General features: G+C 41.5%; 1 protein-coding gene across 1 annotated transcript in view; it reads left to right on the top strand.

Annotated features, from left to right (window-relative positions):
• Positions 1-21267, top strand: part of TUBGCP5 (tubulin gamma complex associated protein 5) — a 32780-nt gene extending 11513 nt beyond the window's left edge. The window contains exons 9-23 of the mRNA XM_015410961.1: positions 851-944; positions 2563-2809; positions 2930-3132; positions 5061-5176; positions 6555-6823; positions 8119-8317; positions 10822-11010; positions 12124-12306; positions 14101-14185; positions 14322-14442; positions 17150-17331; positions 18060-18185; positions 19349-19437; positions 19861-19961; positions 20308-21267. Coding sequence (XP_015266447.1) covers positions 851-944; positions 2563-2809; positions 2930-3132; positions 5061-5176; positions 6555-6823; positions 8119-8317; positions 10822-11010; positions 12124-12306; positions 14101-14185; positions 14322-14442; positions 17150-17331; positions 18060-18185; positions 19349-19437; positions 19861-19961; positions 20308-20354 — 2251 coding nt within the window. The 3' untranslated portion in view covers positions 20355-21267. The remainder of the gene's footprint in view (positions 1-850; positions 945-2562; positions 2810-2929; positions 3133-5060; positions 5177-6554; positions 6824-8118; positions 8318-10821; positions 11011-12123; positions 12307-14100; positions 14186-14321; positions 14443-17149; positions 17332-18059; positions 18186-19348; positions 19438-19860; positions 19962-20307) is intronic.
• Positions 21268-24024: the final 2757 nt, after the last annotated feature.

Below are 24024 nucleotides of genomic sequence, written 5' to 3'. Positions count from 1 at the left end.
GGGAAGACTGAGGAAAATGCAGAAAAAAATCCCAGGTGTGAAAACTTTGTTGCTAGTATGGCAGTGAAAGCAATACGAAGAATCATTGCTGTATGGAAGCAGTCATGATGCGAATTGGGTTGAAAAAGAAATTAATTCTGTAATACAAATGACATTATTATAACTTGGGGAAATAATAAGCACCTTCTCAGTGTAGTCCACATATCACTTATCTAAGGCATGCCCTTTTACATTCAAGAGTTTCTGATCTAAGGGAGCGTTTACCAGTTTTTCATGAACTAATTGTGAGCCATCATAATAAAGTTTGAGTCCAATGGTAAGCTCAACCCTGGGTACATGCTTATCTGGTCTTGGGGGTGCTGCTGGACTCAGGTTTCGTTCGCATCTGTTTGTTAGCTCTCGCATTTGTGTGCTAATTTGCTGCCATTCGTTGATCTTGCCGCCTTGATACAATCTCAGCTTCACTTATGCATTTTGACTCTTGAATAGTCCTTCCTGACACTTCCACTCCCCCCCCAATCTTCCTGTACGTAAGGCTTGAAGAAATTTTGTTTCCATTTGTCTGAGGAAGTGTGCTTACATACGAAAGCTTACACTTTAAATAAAGCTTTGTTGGTCTTAAAGGTGCCATTGGACTCAAACTTTGTTCTGCTGTTCAGACCAATGCAGCTACCCACCTGAATCTGTGACCCATCATGTCACCTATAACATAAATACAATCCAGGGGTATTCCTGTTAAAATCGATGGGTCTTGCGTGAGCCATGTTTTGCTGTGGATTATATTCCTCCCCCTAGTGGGTATGTACTGGCTATGACAAATTCTAAGTGTCTGTGTTGTCCTTTTTTACAGGCTTCTTTCTGGTGTTAAAAACCTCTTTATATTTCAGTTGAATGAAGGAAAGATTACTGTGAGAAATGATATCATGGTAACCCATTTGACCCATGTAAGTAACCTGATTCAGTAATGACCCTTGCTGCACAAAGTATCAGGTTTTAGTAGTTTTTTAAAAAAGATTGTGTCCAAAAGTGGTAACCGATGTATATCTTGGTTTCCTGTGTTGTGTTATTAACATAAGTGGAATTGTATGTGCTTCATAAAACCTGAAATGAAAGCATCATGCAATTTAGATTTGACAAGTGGGAGATCTGTTAGGACCCCTGGGTAGATATTTATTTCCTCCATTCCCTCTACTTCTTGCTTTTCCGCTTTGCCTCCTTCTAGCAGTGCCTTCACCCTCTCCCGTCCATCCACCTAGCTGCCTTTTCTGTTTTTTTCACATGGCAGCAACTGCATACCTCACTCTTATGACTGTGTCACAGACTCTGGTAGATAATGGTATAGACTATTGAACAAAGCAGGCCTGTGAATTTCTGCAACCACATATTTGTTTCTTGCTGTGTGAGCTTGGTTCACTGTTCCATCCCTGAGAAAGGTAATTTATGAATAAATGGCCTTATGCCCTTATTAAATTTTAGAAAGAGCACGGAATGAGCAGAACACAGTTTTGAAACAAATATTTCTTGAGAATGTGTCAATCGATGTTCAGAGGTACCTACATCATGCCTTCAAAGGGTAACAAATTAGATGGTTTAACAGAATCATACGAAGTTGATGTAAGGTAGCCAAGGTTGCATGAGACTATCCTATCTGTGCAAAAGTGCATTGGTTAGAATCTTAGAAACTGTAATTTATTTTTTTAATTTAAGGTAGATCGGATAAGAGGTGGCATGCTCTTCTGTTTCTAAATTTCATTGACATATGCTAGTAGTTTTTGTATCATTGTGATTCTTTTATATTTAATCATTTAAAGAGTGATTAGACTGATTAAATAAAAATCTTAAAAGATAACATCGAATAATTTTTGGCCGGGATACAAGGTTTTTTACTGAGTTGGAATAAATAAAACTTGTGACCTACCTTCAGTCAGAGGGTTCATTAACTGTTAGAGACTGGTTGTAAGAGAGAATAATCATCTTGGTATAGCCTTGTGCACTGCATTAGAACAGAGAAGAGACTTCCTAGTTTTCCACAAGTCTGTAATGCTTCCCCCACAGGAGAGGGTAATACTTTAGGTTAACCCACCCTTTTCTGTTCCCATTCCCCATTTTCAGCTTTCCCTTTTTAGCTTTCCCCCCTCCAGGTTTAGCTTTCCTTTCTCCTGTCTTTAAGATTTTTAATCTCTCTTCACATTCTCTCCTGCAATGTGACACTAACTTGGATGCTTGAGATCCTTGGCACTATTGGTTGTGAGTTGCCTAGCAACATCCCCAGATGGCCACCAAGACCTCATGGTGTAATCTTGTGAGATCTCAGTGGCACACTTTTCTTAAAGAAGCACATATGCTTCTGTGATTTGGGGGTTTTCTAACCCCCAGTGTATTTTTTCTATATTTCACTTGGGTTCTGTAAACTCTAGTCTTCTAAAACAATACCACCTGTTTGCCCTCAATCCATTGTGTGCATTTTTTTAATCCACTCAATGGCTCGATTCAGAACTAGATATAGTATAATGTTACTTTTCATTAGAAAACAATGCAGCAAAATTTTTCTTTGTTTCCTAGAATTCCTTAAGATCAATGCTGGAGCGGATAGCAGCGTATGGTCAAGTTGTATTTAGGCTACAGAAGTTCATTGATGAAGTGATGGGTCACAGCTCAGAAAACGTAATACCTGGAATCATTTCCACTCCCAAGAAAAGTGCAGAAGCCCCATTTAGAACCTATCAAGCTTTCATGCTGGCTCTCTATAAATATTTCATTCGTTTCAAAGAAGAACTTACTGAAATTGAGAAGTGCATTATCCACAAAGGTAAAAGACTTTTCATTGCAGCAGAGAAGTTTTTGAAAACCTTAATCTGGTGTGAACATGCAAGATATGTTGATTAATGTTCATGCATTTTAATATGTGAATGTATCTTGTGTTTCACAGACACAACAATCACTCTTTCCATAGTCATAGATAAATTGTCACATCGTCTAGCACAGCTGAAGGTACTTCATAAAATTTTTAGCACTGGTGTTGCAGAAGTACCACCTGACACTCGAAATGTTGTAAGAGCATCCCATCTGCTTAATACACTGTACAAAGCTATTCTCGACTACGACAACGTTGGAGAAGCCTCTGAACAAACAGTATGTAGAAACTCTGAACTCATCATAATTCCTATAGGAGAAATAAGCTGAAGAGGAAACTTGTAAATTTGTAGGCTCACTGGATTGGGAATGTCACCCTGCTCTCCAGATATCATGAAAGTATAAGTCTGGGTGCAGAATGCAGATGACTGAGATTCTTAGAACTGTCATCTCAGTCAGCTCTGGACTTAGCAGTGTATTTCTTACAGTGAAGAGTCTTCTGTGTGGCAAGTGCTTGCAGGCTTGTGCAAGATGTTGTTTTACAGATCTTTATTTATAAACACCGGCAGGGGTCCAAAACACTACATTGCCTTTTATGTGTGAGCTGGGGTTTTTCCAGTCCTCCTCCTGCCTTTCTGATGGCGCAGCCTCCCGCACCCTCCAAAAAAAGAAATTCTTCCACTGTTCCTTTCTTTTAAACCCTCTCTGCCTTGCCCACATATTAAATGCTTGTTTGCAAATATGTATGGGATTTTCTGGACCTCAGCCATGTATTCCTACATACTGGGGAAGTGTCCAGGATCGGGTGGGGTGACTCTCCCCAGCTCCAGTGCCGCCACCACTCCCTCCATTTGGCTCCCAATTGGAGCCTTGTTGGGGGGCCCTCCCAGGAGGCCAAAGCAGGTGGCCCTGACATCACAGCGTGTGTTTGTTCTGGCCTTTCTGCTGTGCTGGATCACACCCTCAGGGCAGGACAGAGGCCAGAGGAGGATGAAAGGTGAGGCCGTGGCTATGCAGCCAGCTCACCTGGATGAACTGCTGGGGCAAGGAGAAGGGGAATAGCCCTGATGGGCGGATCGGCCCATATCCATAGCCAAGGATATAGGCCCTGTAAATGCTGGGAGGGCATATTTGAGCCTTCCCATTCTGGGGCTAAGGCCCAGTGCTTCAAGGGGGGACTTGGGGATCAACCCAACAGGAGGAGGGAGGACACATAAGAAGTCAACCCCAAGCCTCCTTCCCTCCATTTCTGAGGCCCTGGGGATCTGGAGGTCCAGACCCATTCCCTGCCTCCAGCTGGGGGATAGGAGAAAGCATCAGCTACCACACTTGAGCCTCTCTGCTCTCAGCTGTCAGGCTCTTTCAGGTCAGGCTAAGCTGCACTTCCTTGGCTGAACGTCTCTGCAGCAGGCCAGGGTCACGCATCATGCCTATGGGAGAACAGAATAAGAGCCCTGCTGGATCGGGCCAGTGTCCATCTAGTCCAGCATCCTGCCTCACACAGTGGCCAGCCAGTTCCTCTGGCGCAGCAACAGGCACAGAGGCTGAGGCCTTCCCCTGATGTTGCCTTGTGGCACTGACATTCAGAGTTTTGGTGCCTCTGAATGTTAGAGGTTCCCTTTAGTCACCATGGCTGGTAGCCATTGATATGAATCTGTCAAGTTTAAAGCTATATGTAGGAACATAAGTTAGAGGACTAAAGCCTGAATAAGTATTCTGGGTTAGCTATTTAGTTTCAGTGTTTTCTTCCTTGTTTTGCACTGCTGCTTTCTTTATATACTTTTGTACAATTTTTAATAAACATTAATCATATTCCTGTGGTGTTATTTGGGTTTTGGGGGTTCAATCTAAACCCAGTACTTTGGCCTATTTTGGCTACAGCTACTGAAATAATTGTTTTTGGAACTCAACTTGAGTTCCTACCTTGAGAGTCCTACCTTGCAGGGCTGACTTCTTGATTAACACCTAGTAGGGCTGGAGACTTGATCCCTTGGACTCTCAGCAGAGGGTTAACTTAGAGGGGCTGGTGGTGGTTCGTTACCCTGGGCAGTGAGGGTTCACGCCCCAGTTTTGTGTGTTTTACTCTTGACCTTCACCCCAAAGCCTCCTTGTGGGACAAGGGGCATAGATCTGCTTTTGTAATTAATATTGTGTTTTCTGGCACATTTGTAACACCCTAATAATAATTTTTAAAACCTTCGTTGCAGGTATCCCTTTTATTTTCTCTCTGGGTTGAAACAGTAAGGCCATATTTACAGACGGTGGATGAGTGGATTGTCCATGGTAACTTGTTTGATCCGGCTAAGGAATTTATAATTCAGAGGTAGGGTTAATGAACACTTGAATGAAATACAGTGCTTTTCATTAGGACGGCCAGCCCTGACTAGATGATGATAGCTGTGATTTCTCAAGCAACCCAGCATCTGTAAGGGATTTCCTTGCTGCAGACCTCACATATCCTGTGCAGTCATGGAGCTTTGTTCCTCTATCCAGCAGTGGACGCGCTGTGTGAAAACAGCTGTGGACTGCTGTCTGTGAAAGTCAAAATAAGCAGCTGACTTTTGTTCTCAGCAAAGGGAAAGGTCAACACTATGATCTAGCAACTGGTTCTACACAATAAAACTGTTTTGACAATTGCCATTCATAAAATAGCTAGTAAAGCACCTCTTGGGGAAAAAGTCGTTAATGAAAAATTTTCTTTATGTGTGTTAGAATTGAATAGTGGAAATCAAAACAATTTACAGGCAAAATGATCACCCTGTAGGTGAACATTATTAGCATTGTATAAAATTGTCTGAGGGCCCTGCCACACGGGGGGTGGGAAGTACCAAAAGAAACACGCGGCGGCGGGATCACATAGATCCCCTGAGCCGCCGCGCAGCTCCTCCCCGGCACGATCAGCTGCTGGGGGGAAGCCACTTACGGGAGACCGAGGCTGCCGAACTGCGTATGTGTGAGCATGCGCAGTTCGGCCAGGAGCCTGGATTGCTCCAGAAGATGGGCGCACCGGCGATCGCACGGCCGCGCTTGCTGCGGTGTACCTGGTAAGTCCTCCTCTTCTGGTTTTTTTTTTACAGCGCGTTATTGGCCTGAAGGAATGGATCGGGGACGGGTGCGAGCCGATTCCCAGATGTTGCGGTGTGCTTGCGCCCATTTGCTGCGCCCCCGATCCGTCCCTCTCCCGGGCCAAAACCTCCCGTGTGACCAGGGCCGGAGTATCAACTGAAGAAAGTAAATTGTTTTTGACAGTCATTAGATTTGTAGAACTAGACAAGATTTCTAGACATGCTTCTGAATGTAGTGCTTATCACTTCAGTGTTCCTCTTCATGGTTCTTACAGTATCATGGCCATTTTGTGCTGCGTAATATTATTTTACTGTAGTTAACTGTATTGAGAAGCTGCGCATAGCTGTGAGCAGACATTTGACAGCCTCGTGCCTTTTGACTGTTGATGTTCTGTAAAGCCAGGGTGAAGATGTAGAGTATTCTTTTAACCTGTTAATATAGTGATTCTGAGTATACTGTTAACTTCTGAGTGTACTGTAAATTAAAAACAAAACTAGAAAGGTTTTCTCCCCCAGTTGACATCCCAGTTAAAATAATCTTTGGTAATTTTCACCTGACACACTACTTGTTAATAGGGAAGCAGTTTTTTTGTTTTTTTGAAGGCAAAGCTAATTACTTCACACTTGTCTTTGCAGAAACAAAAATGTTCCAGTTAACCATAGGGACTTCTGGTATGCCACTTACACCCTGTATAGCGTGTCTGAAAAGACTGAGAATGAAGAGAAAATGAGCGATAATGCTAGTGCCAGTTCTGGCAGTGATCAAGCGCCTTCATGCAGGCAGCACACCATGGTCTCCTTTCTAAAACCAGTGCTAAAGCAGATCATCATGGCTGGAAAGTCCATGCAGTTGTTAAAGAACTTGCAATGTGCAGATGGATCTTCACAACAGGCGGCATCAAGAGGTAAAAAGGAGTTAGGCTGGGTCAGTGAGACCCTTAGCAACTTTGGTGGCATGCAGTTTTCATTGCTAACCTCGTACTGTATAGATGTGCATTTTGACATGTGATTGAAAACGGTAGGGTTTTGTTGCAGATTCCTAAATAGATATGTACATTCAAATGCAATTACCTGTATGCAATGCTCCCTCTAAGCTGTGGAGTCTTGTGAGCAAAAATTCTACTTTGTGAGCTACTGGCATTAAAGTTGTGAGCGAGCGATTTGGCTGCTGCATAAATTAGTTTGCTCTGGAGCCCTCCTTCCTGAGCTGAGACAAAAATGTGTGAGCTGGAGGCTAAAAGACTGCGAGCTAGCTCACACTAACTCAGCTTAGAGGGAACATTGCCTGTATGTCTCACAGTCAGCTTTAATTTTTGCTTTCTTGACTGTGAGCCGCTTGTAAAGCTTAAGTTTTCAATGATCATTTAAATTCAGATATGTTTTATTGTGTTAAGGATTTACAGTTCAAAAAACAGGTTTCTGTTCATGAAATGGCTAGTATACTTTTTTTCTTTTGCCTTAAAAGCTGAGTCACCCAAGGAAGTTGGACCCCCATGGGTGGGTGATGTGTTTATGTGCTTACTGTCTTTGCATGATTTTCACATGGAAGTTCATCTTGTAAAGTGGTCCCAGTGTGCACTGGGAAGTCTAAATTTCTCTGTGATTATCAGCCAGCCAAGAACTAAGCACACAATAGTACTTAATATTGTAAGTCTGTGATGACTGCAAGAAAGTAACAGTATGAAATCAAAAGTTTGTTCAGTGAATTGGTCCTCTGCTACACTTGGAATCTGTGTAGACCTAATGCTCTTAGTCATAGTTTAAGAGGTCTGGATTAACCAGAGGAATTCATGCTGAAGAGATGTAAGAGCTACAGGGGCTGAAGCATTTTGTGTCCTGCTCTCTATGTCACAGTGTTTTTTAAGTTGTTCGAAGGGTTATATCTTCACTGGCTCTTCACTTTTGAACACCAAATTGGCATTCCAGTGAATAAAGTCTTTAAAATGATATTCTGACCATTAGCAGAGAAATGTGTCAGATCACAATGTTGTTTAGTCTTTTGGATAAGACATCTCTGTAGTAGGGTAAATTTGCATGTTCAAGATTCAAGTATTTGGTAGGTATATAAAAATGTTTGAGAATCACAAACTCATAGTTTAACTATATTCTGTTGCATTAACGGTATGAGGGGCTTAAATTTCAGTTTTTGTTCTGGCTTAAACCAATAATAAGGTAAATAATATCTCACTAACCAATTCAGATGCAGAAAGGAAGAGCTTGTATACGTTGTTTCTGGAATCTGTCCAGTCGCGGCTGCGGCACGGGGAGGAACCTGTTCAGGAAGTTATTACAGAGCAGCAGGCAACCAAACGGAGTCTAATAAAGATGCAGTCCATTGCAGAAAGACACTTGGAGTTGGATGATGTTCACGATCCCTTGCTGGCCATCAATTTTGCAAGGTAATTGATGTGTTGCAAAATAGTTTATTTTTACTACTTTATCAAAGACCAGGCTTTGGTGTTTCAACCAGAGAGATAACTGAGGAGTTCCTGTTTCTCAGGCGGCAAAAATAATTTAGATTAAGATATTGGTGACACAGTACTATAGTGTGGCCACTCAGATGGGTCTGCAGGGCCTGGGCAATGTCAGGGCGCTCTGAACAGTCTGACCAGAAGGAAAGTGGGGATTCCAGCAGGACTGCGAGGATTGTTCTGATGGGCTGCACAGTCAAAAGGTGGCCAGGAGCCAGGAAAGGGGGGGGGGTGAGGGGGAGGATCACGCATCAGAACCATGGACATAGGATCTTGCTGGTGGACCTCCTGATGGCACCTGGGTTTTGGCCACTGTGGGACACAGAGTGTTGGACTGGATGGGCCATTGGCCTGATCCAACATGCCTTCTCTTGTGTTCTTACAGAGTGTGGGGGCACCCAGCTGGGAGAGCAAGTGGCCTGGCTGAGGCAGCCGGGGACTGTCATCAGGACATGTGTGGGTGGTTGAGACTCCACGTAGCCCGAAAAGATAGCTGAACCTCCTCGCTAGAGGTGGGAGTCAAAGAGCTTGGAAGGGGGGGGGAGAAGGGATTAAGGACTGCAGACAGGCAGCCACAGGAGAAATGCTCAGCTCTAGCACCCCTAAAGAGGTGTGCCTGCCAGGGCAGCAGCGACCAGGGGTGCCAGTCTATCCAGGGTAGCCCCAGAGAGTCAAGAAGCAGCCTAGCTGGAAGGCAGGGAGGTGTAAGGGAATGGGACTGAAAGGCTGCACAGAGGCACCTGGTGGCAGCATTGATTTGGGCACTTTGTACCTCGTGAAGCCAAGCGGGATCCCCAGGGAACCTGACCACCAGCCACTGGCCAGTTCCCTAGTCTGAGGCCCTGGGCAACAGTCACACATAGAAAGTATACAGTTGGACACACTGGAAGGCAACAAAGCCTGCCGATATGTTGCTCAGTTCTTGTTTCTTCACTAAATGGCTGCTTCGTCTCCAATTTATTCACTAATTCTTTTTAGTTTACATGCTGTTATTTTACAAGAGCATTATCCTAAGGCCTTATTCCTTGTCAGATGAGTAGTGTCCGAAATACACTACATGAAATAGTTTTCAAACTTGCTTGGATAAATGGTTAGGGGCTGTGATCTGTACTGCTGGGTTTAGCTTATTGTAAGTAGGATACTATTTAGGTAATTTCTGGACCGCTTAATGTGCCATGCGAATACTTATGCTATGCTTCAGTTCTTTCCGGTGGTTCCAGACTTCTCAAATCCTAATGGCATTGGTTATCTGAATGTCCCATTTATTGTGATTGTGCTGGCTCACTATGTGTAATCCGTCTGGAGCCCCTTGAGAAAGGTGGACTATCAGTAATGTAAATAAATAAAATAATGGGCCCAAGGAGTAAGAACTTGTAGTATTCCTCCGGGATTTTGAGGGTAAAGGCCAATCTGAGGAGGTTGTGGAACAAGTTGCTAGGTGGTTTTTGTTTTCCCAGTTTTCAAGCGACGTTTGGAAAAAGGTTAGCCATGGTTTATAGCAAGAAAACAGATCAGCTGCCAAGCTTTGTTGGGTGCACTACCATGAAGTCTGGCTTTGATTATAGGTATTGTCTGAAATAAGCCCTTAGATCACAGCTTTTCAAGCACAGAGGTCATATTAGTGTTGTCATTCCACCCAAACTGGAATTGGTGTTATGATTCTAGTTTTTGATTGGGGTGATTGTGGTGGTTCTGGGAAGTTCCAGAAAATACTGTGGGATAGCATTATAGCCATGTCTAGATTTCTGTAGTCATCCAAGTGGTTAGTAGGGCACTATGTTGGCTGCAGTCTCCATTGAAACTTCCAGGTGTCAGTGCAGGTTGCAGGACCTACCTAGTTGTACAGATATACAGAGCCAGAGCTTCAAAAGGGAATTAGATAAGCATATGGAGCAGAGGTCCATCAGTGGCTATTAGCCACAAGGTATAGATAGGGACTCTGGGGCAAGGGATGCTCTGTCTTCTTGGTGCTTGGGGGGGGGGGTCAACAGTTGGAGGGCTTCTAATGTCCTGGCCCCACTGGTGGACCTCCTGAAGGCACTGGTATTTCTGGCCACTGTGTGATACAGAGTGTTGGACTGGATGGGCCTTTTGCCTGATCCAACATTGGCATCTCTTATGTTCTTATGTTCAATAGGTATATAGAGACTTAGAAATTTGGTAGAAATCTAGCTCTCAACTTCATGACAGCAGCTTTTTATCCATGTACCTTCTCCAACTCATTTGGCCCATTCCCTAAGTACCACAGTATTTAGACAGCTTTAGAACTTTGGGAAAGATTTAACTACTGAGATAACTGGCTTTGACAGAAGCCCTCTGGAGTATATTGTAATTTACCGTTAAAAAGTTTAATTCATAGTTTTGCATGGTTGGTTAACTGCCTCTGTCATGTTCAAAGATTCCAAATTATTTTTTGTTTGGTTATTGTGCAGATTGTATTTGGAACAAAGTGACTTTCACAAGAAGTTTACTGGCGACGATGTTTGTGTGGATAGATCCTCTGAATCAGTTACATGCCAAACATTTGAACTGACATTGAGGTCCTGCCTTTATCCTCACATAGACAAACAATATCTGGAATGCTGTGGACATTTAATGCAGACCTTGAAGAAAGATTACAGGTGAGAGTTTAAATATAGTGTCACTTGTAGCATGTGATCCTTTTTTGCCGAATGCTTAGTCTGGGTTGAGATTTCCAGTAGCTGGTGACTGACGCTGCCTCACTCAGCACAGGATCCATTCTTCCTGGGAGATCAGCTACTTTTGGATGAGGCAAGAAGCAGCCTGATGATGTTAAGGCAGCTCTTGGGGAAACAGTAGATGATTGTGGGAAGGGACATGGGAGCTAGATGACAGGCCTCCATTTGTCATAGTAGAAAAACAATGGGAACAAACTTTTGCAAAATTAGAAGGAAAATATAGAAAATGCAAATATGCATTTGTTTGTAAATTAAAGAAGTGTGAGTAGGCATCTTACCTGAACAGTAGAAGACTTGCCTCATTGTGGGTTATGTACTGGTAGTGTCCATAGATTCCCCCCCCCCGCCTCTTCAGTGTATCTAATGCTGCAGATCGTCTTACATAACATTTATCATGCTATACCTTTGAGTGAGTCAGATGTTGCCTTAAAATGTTACTCATTCCAAAAGGAAAAAAGAATCATAGTAGTTCTTCTAAGTGTTCCCCCAAATGTCCCAATTTGTCAGTTGGAAAAACTGAAAAAGGGTCTCTGGAAAAATAGTATGTTTCTGAATTTTTCTGTGTTGCTGTCCTGGGCCTTTAGCTAAAATTCTTATTGGCTAAAGATGAAAGTTGGGTATGCACGGGAATGCAAACGGGACTTGTTGCAACTAGTAGGTAGAAGGGATAGGAGTCTGAGGGGAAAAGAAGATAGGGAGGAAGGAAGGGGTTAGTAGAAAATATCACAGGATCCAAGGAAAGGAAGAGGTGTGGCCTTCGGGAAAAGTGGATGGGAATGAAGAATGGTGTAGAGGCGATAATATATAGTGACAATTTTTTTATAAGAGATGCAGCTACCTTAATCTGAAGCAAAGGCTCCTGAATCATGCATCTTACTAGTACTGTATGAATGAACTTTCATTAAAGGAGCTCATTTTCATAATCTGCATACATTTGACAGATTTGTTTTATAAATATTAAAGTATTAATTGGAACACTGAATTACAAATAATTATGAACTGAATTCTGAAGAAATGATTGTGTTTCTTGCTCAGGCTGGTAGAATATTTGCAAGCAATGAGAAACTTTTTCTTACTTGAGGCTGGTGATACCATGTATGACTTCTATACAACTATTTTTGATAAAATAAGAGAGAAGGATACATGGCAGAATGAGACATTCCTTAATGTTCAGCTCCAAGAAGCTGTTGGACAACGTTACCCAGAAGACAGCTTAAGGTAATAAGAGTATAAGTATAATCACAGTATAAATTGTAGTGGGAAAAAGGAAAAGCCTCTTTACTGTGTAACAAGGGGATGATAAAGGACACATGGTTTCTGTGCTGGGAGGTTACTTGGAGAAAAGTACACACAAATATTCATTAAAAAATCCTGCTAAGCATGGAACATGGAACCCCTTTTTTCCATCCTTTGCATTTTCTGCTGAAATCAACTTGCCTTCTCCAACAAGTTTGGTTTTGGTTTCATCTCTTTGCTTGGATAAATGAGAGGGAGGAAAGAGGAAGCAAAACATCTAGAACTGGCTTGAATACATCTGACCCAAGTGCTAGATAGCTGTGCTGTCTTCGCTTGAGTTGAGGAGGTGTATCTTTTTGTGAATGGAAGGGTTTGGGGAAGGAGTCTACCAGCAGCAGACTCTAATCTGGGAGAACCGGGTTTGATTCCCCACTCCTCCACTTGCACCTGCTGATGTGACCTTGGGTCAGTCACAAGCTCTGGCACAGCTGTCCTTGAAAAAGGGCAGTTTGTGTCAGAGCTCTCTCAGCCCCACCCACCTCACAGGGTGTCTGTTGTGGGGAGGGGAAGGGAAAGGAGTTTGTAAGCCGCTCTGAGACTCCAAGTGAAGGGCGGGGTATAAATCCAATCTCTTCTTCTTCTTCTACCTTTGCTGTTTCAGGAAGAACCCTCTGCTGCAAAAGAAGCAGAATCTGAAGCAGTGGCAGATTGATGCATTGACAATATAATGTTTGCAAACATTAGAACATGCTGAACTGGACCCTGTCAGGGTTTTTTGTAGGCCCAATAGAAAGGAGTGATCTTGCTCAGTCCTCCCTCCCTTCAGATTTGTCCGATGCAGCTTTTTGTCCATATAGGTCCTGTGATCCCCTGGTGTAGTCTTCTGAGGTATCAAAAGGGACTTTTCCTTTTTTCCTATGCTAGTGGAAAAGTTGGTAGGATTGAGCATGCTAAATGTAAATATGAGAGGCTTGGTCTAAAACGCACGCATGGAGCTGTGTGTAACTGAGACTACAGATTGCTACTCTAAGCAAAATAATATAAAGCAGTCAAGCACTAAATCTATGTAGTGTGCTTAATAATGAGTAGCTATATAACATAACATGACCTTTATAAGGGATAAGTGATTTTATTTTTAGGAGAAAGTGATTCAACCGTCAAAGTTCTCAGAGTAAATCCCAGTTGTTTTTCTCCTAACTGAAAAACTATGTAACACGTGACTGCTGTGTGGTAAGAGTAGTTAGGTATGTATCCTTTGTTCAGAACATAGCTTTTCCTTTAATCTCCTAGTATAAAGTTGAGCTGCGGTGGCTCAAGTGGTTAAGACGCTGAACTGCAGGCTGTGGAAGGTCAGTAGTTCAGCAGTTCAAGACCCGGGTGCCGCATGATGGAGTGAGCTCCCATCTCTAGTTCCAGCTCCTGCCAACCTAGCAGTTCGAAAGCAAGAAATTGCAAGTAGATAAATAGGTACCACTTTGGTGGGAAGGTAACAGCGTTCCGTGCGCCGTGGTGTTTAGTCATGCCGGCCACATGACCACGGAAACGTCTTCGGACAGCGCTGGCTCTTCGGCTTTGAAACAGAGATGAGCACCGCAACCCTAGAGTCGGATTCGACCGGCTTTCGAGCAAGGGAACCTTTACCTTTATAAAGTTTGGAACAGAATTAATTGCTACTAGGTATATTTTTTGTTTGATATATTTTCTGTTTGATGCAAAATGTTAACTATCTTGCTTTAGATCATCGCTTTGGCAACTAACATGTGTTTCTCTTCTTAGGCTGTCTATATCGTGTGAAAATATTGATGTTGCCAAGAAGAAACTTCCTGTTCATACCTTAGATGGTTTAATACTGAGTTATAAGGTAACAGGCAATTGTAAAAAACCCAACTGAAATAAAAGATTAAATCACAACAACAACACTGAATATAAAATAATATGCAACAAATTCAGGGAAAAATTGAAATGATTTCATCAAGGTCATTTTGTTTCTTCTTTAGGTCCCCTGGCCTGTGGATATCGTTATAAGTGTAGAGTGTCAAAAAATTTATAACCAAGTGTTTCTCTTGTTGCTGCAAATCAAGTGGGCCAAATATAGTTTGGATGTGTTAAGATTTCATGGTAAGGAAATCCACAGACTCTTAATTGTGTGATTAAAAATGTTTCCTAAAAACGGGGGAGTTGTAGCCGCACTACTTTAAGGTGCTACCGGCCCCTAATGCCTTTTTAACCTACCCGTGCAGCCTCCTAAGAGGGAGGAAAGTGGAAACAGGAATAGAAGCAGAGGATGTGAATGGAGGAGATACAGAGAGAAGTAGGTGTTTGTGGCACAGGGCAAGCTATATGACAGGGAAAGTTGATGGGAACGACAGAACAAACGGATGGGCTGCTGCTGATTAGACCCTGATTAGATCCTAAGTAGGTATGGTTATTTGGCTGCTATAAGAGTAGCTGTGGTAGTTTGCCAAATATAATTCAAAATCTTGCTAAGAAACTGAATTTTGCCACCTGAGTTAGTGATTTGGGTTATGCAGATTTGCTTATTTGTGTGATGTGTACAGTTTATCAATGGGGTGATGGTTAGAGTGCCAGACTAGGATCTGGGAGACCCAGGTTTGAATCTTCGCTCTGCCATGGAAGCTGGGTGGGTGAACTTGGGCCATCACACACTCTCAGCTTATCCTACCTCATAGGGTTGTTGTGAGAATAACACAAAAGAGAAGAGAATGATGTAACCTGCTTTGTGTCCCCATTGGGGAGAAAGCTGGGGTATAAATGAAGTAAATGTATAGTGATAGGCGAACTATGCTGAGCATCAACACCATGCCCCTTCAATCTAATGTTTGTAGCTATACAAGTTTAGAGGAGCTGAAATATTCTGGATGCTCAGTTCTCTCTGTTCTACAGTATGGTATTGTCATACCCAAGCTGCAAATTTATCTTATAGGTTTTAAATGTTTATTTGTATGTGTGACGACCTCTTCTCTAGGGAGGTCTGGTTTTCCTTTAAACGTGTTCTTATGTTTTATTTTACTTTGGGTATCCGGCTGCCACCAGGAAATTTTATTAGGCTTTCCAAACCTTTTACTATAATATTCCTATCACAGGGTAGGTGGATCGAGAGTTTAGGCGTTCAAGGAACTATGTGTTTCCTGAGGAATAATGGATCAGGCTTCTGGGATAAACTTAACTAAAAAGGATTTATTTGAAGAACAGAGTAAGAAGTTGTTTAAACTGTAACTGGTTTGGAAATAGGTATTTGTAAGTACTTGTCAACTGTATCACACTCTTTGTAACTTTGACTCTCTTTAAGAACTGTAGATTCACTTTACAAATATATACTCCTTTCTCTCTCACACTATCATGGCACAGCACTTTCAGTTATCTCTCAGGGATTTATGCATATAACTTTGTGACACTATTTCATATAATGAACTAACTCGTCCTACACAGGGATGGGTCTCTCCTCTCTTACACAGAACTTAACCGTCTGCTTAACACAGAGACTTTTACTCTTTTTCCACACAGGAAAACTTCTCTCACAGAGACCACAGAACAAAACTCACTGCTTTTCCACAGCACTCTCTGCTGACTGATTAACTGTTTTTTTTCTCATCAACTGACCTAACTGTCTAAACTCTAACAGTCACTCCTGATAGACATTCAAATCATCCACACAGCATCCATTCCAAAACCCCTCCCCCTCTCTGTCACTCACCAATCACACCACTTGCCTGTTTCAACCACACTAGACTTTCACACAGCAATGTAAACCAAACTTTTAAAGACACACACACACAAATAAACATGAAATCGTTACAGTATGATTTAGAGTTTCTAGTGATTTTTATACCTCAGGACAGCCCTGCCCTCTGCTGTTTGAATAGATCCTTGAGATCAGCAGTTGCTGTTTAATTAAGCTGATGGAGGAAAACTGTTAACTTTTCAGTTAAAAATAACTCTAGTAGTATGATCTAAAAACAAGGCCAATGTAATATTTATTTATTTATTTATTTATTTAATTACATTTGTACCCCGCCCTCCCCGCGAACGGGCTCAGGGCGGCTCACATAAGGCACTATGTGCATATACAAGTACAATTACAAATATAAATACAAGATTAAAACAATTTAAAATCAATACTTACAGATGCATAAATAAACTCACAAATACCATCATACGCACAGTGGGAGAGACCGGGGTGGTAAAAGATGCTACCCCTCCAACCCAGTGATCTCTTTCGTTGAAAAAACGGTGGTGGTAGTGGCTGTGGCGGCTCCTACTCATAAGCCTGGCGGAAGAGCTCCGTCTTGCAGGCCCTGCGCAACTGCATAAGGTCCCGCAGGGCCCTGATCTCCTCCGGGAGCTCATTCCACCAGGTAGGAGCCGCCACAGAAAAAGACCTGCCCCTTGTTGTTGTAAGCTTGGCCTCCCTAGGGCCCGGGGTCGCCAGCTGGTGTTGCATTTGATTAGGACTAACCAGAACAAAACAGGTCAGACAGCTTTTGGGGTGTCTAGAATTCAGGCCTCTTGTGTGCGTGTTATATAGAATGCAAGGCAGTTTTGAATCAAATGTTGCTGGGTGTATCTGGAATTAGGTTGCGCCTGTGGAAAGGAGAATGGTAGCGTTCAGCTTAAACAATAAAAACCAGTCGTTGATCCAATGTCCTTCTGACACTGAGTGGAGTCCATGTGTTCCTTTAAATGGCTGAATGTAGAAGGAAAAAGTGGTGGTAGTTAATATTGACAGGTGGTGCTAATGAGTCAGTAGAAGTGGTCTTGATATTTTTCCTAATATTGTGTTTCCAATGCCTGAATCTCTTTAAAGAGCTAGTCAGTGCAGCAGAAAAGCCCCAGTGTAAAGGAGGAGTGACTTTATTTGAACAAGACCCACTTCCACAGTTTGGATCCCAAGCAGAGCCCATTAAACAACAAACTCATCGCATGTTCCTTCTAAGGATGAAACTCATGCATTTTGTTAACAGCCTGCACAACTATATAATGACTAGGGTATGTATTGCTATAATAACTTAAATAAGGTTAAGAATTTAATGTCTATTGTGTATTTGTTAAACATCCCAAATGGCTCCTGGCATACATGCAGATAAATTTGACCTTCAGTTCACACAGGAAAAGTGCATCCTCTTTATTTGGTGTCAGCTGTTCACATTTTGAATTTTGCAAAGTCAATGTTTCTTGAAGAGAGAAGGTACAGGGGAGCTGGATCCAAGCATGAGTGGAGCCTGGCTGCCTTCTCTTTATTTGCTTCTCCTGATTTGCTGCTTGAGTTCAGAAGTGGCAAATAACTACCATTTGTATTCTGTATGCATTCAGTTGTTTTTTTTATCTCAGCTGCTATTTTTCGTAGTAGAAATGGTGAATCAAGGCCTAGTAGACTTGCCTTGAAGGTACATGCTAAGACATTAGATGTGGAAGTCCAGTTTTTAATCCTTGGCTATATCCTCTTAAATTACAGTTTTGTAGCCATCTTCTACATTTAGGAGATGTGATCCTTGATAATAGTATTGTCATTTGAAAAAGTAGCTGATTAAGTTCTAGAACAAATATATATGTTTCAACAGACCTGTTGATTGGTGGATTATGATAGCAGATGCTGGCTATCAGATTAGTCATGGTTTGGAGAAAAAACCAGAATTGTAAAATCTCTGTAATTTTTCAAACAGTAAGAGGCATTTAAGTACTAGATTTGACCATTCTTGTACATTTTCTTTTTAAAGATTCTTCACAGTACAGGTTTGGAGTTTCAGCATCAGGTAGAAGAAGCAAAAGATCTAGATCAGCTGATTAAAATTCATTATAGATACCTGTCTACAATTCATGATCGTTGCTTGCTGAGAGAAAAGGTACATAAAGTAAAGTTGATATGGAACATTCAATACAACTTGTGATTTTTACTTGATGCATAAATGCTACAGAACAAAGTGACTTGCTCTGAGTCTTATTTTGCTCTGTTATAAATTGGTTAAAATAGCATTTTGATTTGCTAATCCAGAGGGACTGAGGATCCTTTTTTCTATAATGTTTTGATCACGTTCTTTGTATAATACCTAAAATTGTTTTTAAAAGTCTGGTTTGAAAATATTTCTTAAATAGTACAAATTTGGAAGAACTGAATATGTTGCTTTGATTATTTTATTTGTTTCATATTTAGGGATTTTCTATCTCTAAATTAAACAGAGCATTCCGTGTAATTATCATGAGATCCCAAAATAGCCATTTCAGGCTAAAATGGCCATAGACTACATTAAGCGCAGGATCAGTGTCTTGTAATCCCTATGCAGAACACTGCTTGTGTGACATAACGTGCTGTAAGTCATAACTAAAATATCTGGGAAAATTAATTCTGTTTTAAAATACAGCATGAATTATTAAATGACACTAGCTAGCTGTATTGCTTCAAGGAATTTATCAAAATGTTATCTCCATCCCTTCTCCATCATTTATTGCAGCTCTTTCAGAACCTCTAGTTGACTTACTTTAACACTAGTGTTAACTAGAAGCTTAGTGAAATATGCCATATTTCCATGTACAGATTTTAAGACTTCATGCCCTATATATATGCTGAAATTTAAAACGCCTGCAGTGCTAAATTTTCTATCCAGCAAATGCTGAAGGCCACCATTCATGGAGAGTTGATGTAAATATTAATTCTACATTAACTAGTTATTGACTTAAGTATGCTTTTGGTACTTACAAGTTATACCGTATGCCATGCAGTGAGAGCCGTTGGTGAACGCGCCCCATCAGTTGCACTGGCTCCCTGTCCCAGAATGTGTGGAATGTGTTAGTGTAGCTACCCTAATTTGGTAACAGCTCCTGGGCCTTAGGTTTAACACCCTTGAATTGGAAATAGCAGAATATTTAGGATAAATAGTTGTTTCTGCATCTGTAAAGCATTGCAGCCAGCTACGGTAGCTGGAATATGTATTCTGTATCAGGGGAATTGTATTCTTTTGAATCTCAACTGACCACAGCTGCTACATTTTTTTTTGTTTCTTACATTCAGGTTAGCTTTGTGAAAGAAGCTATCATGAAAGTACTGAACTTGGTATTGATGTTTGCAGATCGTTGGCAAGCTGGCTTGGGAGCTTGGAAGTAAGCACATGCACATTCATGTCGCAGTAATTTTACAGGATCTGTCTTTTTGCTGGCATTTATCCTGTATATGAAGTATTAGGTCTTGGATCCAGTGGAAAGGCTAGACTAATCACCTGAACAAGAATGAATATTTCACATAATTCCCAAGAATCCCCTGGATCTTTGGAAGAACTCTCTCAGAATTCTCTCAGCCCTACCTACCCACAAGGTGACTGTTGTGGGGAGAGGAAGAGTAAGCTGCTTTGAGACTCCTTAGGGTAGAGAAAAGTGGGGTATAAAAACCAACTCTTCTTCACAGGGCTCCAGTAGGAATGGAAAGGGCCCCTTTGTGAACTGTGTGTTAATTATATTACATTGTAATAATTTTCTTAGTACAATTTGCTTTTTGTCATTTTCAAATTATCCTACACTGTGTTTTAGGATGGAATCCATAACGAAGATGGAATCAGATTTTAAAAACTGCCATATGTTCCTTGTGACGGTGCTAAACAAAGCAGTCTGTAGAGGCTCTTTCCCACACTGTGAGTATTAATAAAGGAAAACTCAAATGGTATTCTTTGCTGTTATCAGTAATTTATTTCATAATATATTATGCAGCTTTCTTCATGTTTCCAGTTCAATATAACCTAAGCGTAAAATTAACCCACAAATCTTATAGTTTTTTTAACAGTATATAATCATATCCATAATCATATTAAGCATACTATTAGAAATATTTCTAATTTGACACTAATTGAAAAGTCACAAAACTGCTTGTCCATTTGTGCAGTATTTTGGTTCACAAGCTATTGCTCCTCCATGTCTTCTATAAACAATGAAAAATAAAAATGCCAAACTTAAAAATTTTACTTTGTGTTTTCTTCACAGTGGAGTCTTTAGCCTTATCGCTCATGGCTGGAATGGAACAAAGTTAGCAAAACACAGACTGCAACTTATTCCTAACACTGTGGTCATTCAATCGTGACCACTCACTTGAAGTATCTTTTAATCTGGGTGATTACAGGACTGCAATTTGTACATTAGAATTTACATACTTGTACATAAACGGACAGATATGTGTTTCTGCTAAAATGGTAAAATGTTTTTCATGTATATAAAATACAGTAATGGCGCAACTATTTTATATCATTTATTTCTGCATTGCTAAATGTTAATTATGTCACTGTTTCTGCTGTCCTTTTTGAACAACAAAACAATAAAACACAAACTATTTTAAAAGGGTTCCCTGAACCTAATGGTGTGCATAGGCCACAGTCTGTCCCTCAATGCAATTAAAATAATGCAATTACAGTAATCCGTCAGCACTGGATTGCATTCATTTTCTTTTCTCCAAGATATAATTGTATTTCAGCTGCTCTAGATGTAATTGTATTTCAGTTGTTCTGAAATTCCCACAGCTCCAGCAGCTATAACAAAAGGTACCATTCTACTGAACAATGATTTCCAAGGAAAGGAATGGGTATTGGCACAGGAGTCATGTTTTATGCCATGGTTATCTTCTCGTATAATGTAAATAACAACCGCAAAATGTCCATATTTAAATGCTGTAAACTGCGAAAAGTATAAGTGTGTGATGTAATGGATTGTGCAAATATTATTCATTTACATAATGTGTTTACAATATGCCTTTCTCACAGGCCTGGAGTGTTTTAAAATTAAAAGCCAACAATAAATACAACAAAAACCATTCAACAAATGTTCAGCAACTTTTCCTATAGTCCAAATGTATTTATACTTTGCTTATTATGGGTGCCTGGCAAAAGTGACCTACAGTGCTGTCCTGTGAGAGTTACGCCGTTGAAATCAATGGTCTTAAATTGGAGTAACCCCGGCTAGGATTGCTGTGATAATGCCATAAACAGTTGTGTGGAAACTTGTACAATTAAAATCTGTGAAGGTCAGCAGATAAATGGCCTGAAAACTGTTGTTGTTGTTTTTGTGTGTGTGTGTGTGTTTTATAAGATATCAATCAGAATTTCCATTCCTGGGAGAATTTTTGCTTCCTGGGATGGCAAGAAAAGCAAAGCAAGGCAGGTTTTGACAGTTATGCCTAACAGTCATGTCCTTTGTAATGTGTAACAATACAGAAGCAATTAAAGCTCAAAACTTATTAAATGTAGTAGTTCACTTTTACTCTTTTTTTTTTGAGCCCCCGAAGGGGATTTTTTATTATTTTTTATTAAACTACAAAACTACTACAGAAAAAAGGGAAGGGGGGATTACATATATAGGATAAAGCAAAAGAACCCACTACTAACTAAAAACCCAAGAGAGGAGATCTTCACTAACTTAGTTACAGCAAATCTTCACTTCACTTAGATTATTATAAACTGAGTCAAACATTTGCATTACTTTCTTTTTCTTTAACTCTTAAATTTAACTGTCTAGAAACAGTACCCCCCAATCATCCCCTTTCAAAGTTCTCAAAGGCACAATTCAGAGTCCTTCAGCCTTCACTTCTCCTTTCCTCGTCTCTTCCGCAGCTTATAAGGACTACACTTTTACTCTTCATCTTCTTTATAGGTAGTTTAAACTGCTCTGGGAATTGCGGTTTTTGGATTTAATGTAAACTCTGTCTTTAGGTTCGCTTAGTACATTAAAGTTTCATCAGGGTAAAGAGAGCCAGTTTGGTGTAGTGATTAAGTGCGCGGACTCTAATCTGGGAGAACCGGATTTGATTCCCCACTCCTCCACTTGTGCCTGCTGGATGACCTTGGGCAAGCCATAATTCTGGCACAGCTGTTCTTGAAAAAGAGCAATTTCTGTCAGAGCTCTCTCAGCCCCACCTACCTTACAGGGTGTCTGTTGTGGGAAGGGAAAGGGGTTTGTAAGCCGCTCTGAGGCTCCTTTGGGTAGTGAAGGGCAGGGTATCAACCCAATCCTTCTTTATTAAAATTCCAGCCATAGTCCACGTTGCAAGCTATTCATGCAAATGTCCAAAACTGCATAACACTCCACTTTTCTGTATGTTGGCACTTTAAGTTTGCAGAGGTGTAGTAACACTTCAGAACGCCATGGTGAGCAGTTTTCCTAAAAACAGTTTTCATTCAGAGCAGCATTCATCTAACTTTACTTCAAATGGCTGATTATGTTTATGAATTGGATCTAAGTGATCCATGCCTGTGATCAGGAAAGTGGAACTTTTTATAAGCCCTTATTCCTTAAAAAAAAATCAGTTAGGTTTCAAATTGGATATGGTTAGTTCCATGTTCCTGCTTAATTCTAACAGCTAAAGGTCAGGAGCATCATACTATTTTAAAACTAACAAGCTCCCCCCCCCCCATATGTGTCTTAGAGCTATGCTTAATCTTCAAAGTGCCAGCATACTTTTGTTTATTTTTGCTATACCAGCCTAACACTTATTACCATGGAGAACTGAGGGAAACCCTGAGAGAACATGGCATTGCACAGATTAGGGATGGGCACAAACCAGCTCACAAATTTAAGTTTGTGATGAATTTTAGCCAGTTTGTGGTTTGTGTAACTGAAGAGCCACCATGACTTTTAAGGCAGTCTGTGAAGAGCAGAAAGCAGCTTTCTGTTCCCCACTGTGTTTTGCAGGGAAACCCCTGCTTTTGACTTCCTGTGAAAAGTGGTGGGGAGCAGAAAGCAGGGATCAGGAACTGCTAGAAACCAGTTTGGTTCATGAACCAACTTCCTGGTTTATATCACTTCACGATTCGGCCATGAAGGGAACTGCAAAAATGTGTTTTGTGCCCATCCCTAGTAAAGATTTCCTTAGCTTCGTGATGCTTAGTGGCTTGGGAGCCATATGTGGCTGTTCTAAGCACTTTTCCCCATGTTTCAGGAAAGTGAGCAAGGGATGTACTAAAAGGAAGGACAGGATTGCCCATTGGAAACAATGGGAGACGCTGGAAGACCCATTGGAAATAATGGGAGCCAGGATAGGAATGCCAATTGACTTGCATGGGCTCCATTGGAAAACATTAGGGTACAAGTAGAGTTGCAATAAAAATGTGGAATGGATTTTACATTAGGGTCTTTAGGCCCAAATAGACTACTCTGAGGATGGAATAAGAGACCACGGAGTAGAATGACAGCCCCTGGGCGTAACAGAAGTGTTCAGGAACTGGGATGACAGGCCACGGAGTGGAATGATGGCCCCAGGGAGGAGCAGGAGTGTTCAGGCACTGGGATGACGGGACAGCCCCAGGGTGTGCCAGGAATGTTCTGGGACTGGGATGACAGGCCACGGAGTGGAATGACAGCCCCAGGGTGTGCCAGGAGTGTTCAGGAACTGGAATGACAGGGCCAAGAGTGGAATGACAGCCCCAGGGTGTGCCAGGAGTGTTCAGGAACTGGAATGACAGGGCCACGGACTGGAATGACAGCCCCAGGTGTGCCAGGAGTGTTCAGGAACTGGAATGACAGGGACACGGAGTGGAATGACAGCCCTAGGGTGTGCCAAGAGTGTTCTGGGATTGGGATGACAGGGCCACGGACTGGAATGACAGCCTCAGGGTGTGCCAGGAGTGTTCTGGGACTGGAATGACAGGGCCAGCAGTGGAATGACAGCCCCAGGGTGTGCCAAGAGTGTTCAGGAACTGGAATGACAGGGAGACA

The sequence above is a fragment of the Gekko japonicus genome, unplaced genomic scaffold, assembly GCF_001447785.1.
Source record: "Gekko japonicus isolate JY-2015 unplaced genomic scaffold, Gekko_japonicus_V1.1 scaffold244, whole genome shotgun sequence".
Classification (NCBI taxonomy): domain Eukaryota; kingdom Metazoa; phylum Chordata; class Lepidosauria; order Squamata; family Gekkonidae; genus Gekko; species Gekko japonicus.
This window is presented reverse-complemented; position numbering and strand designations above follow the sequence as displayed.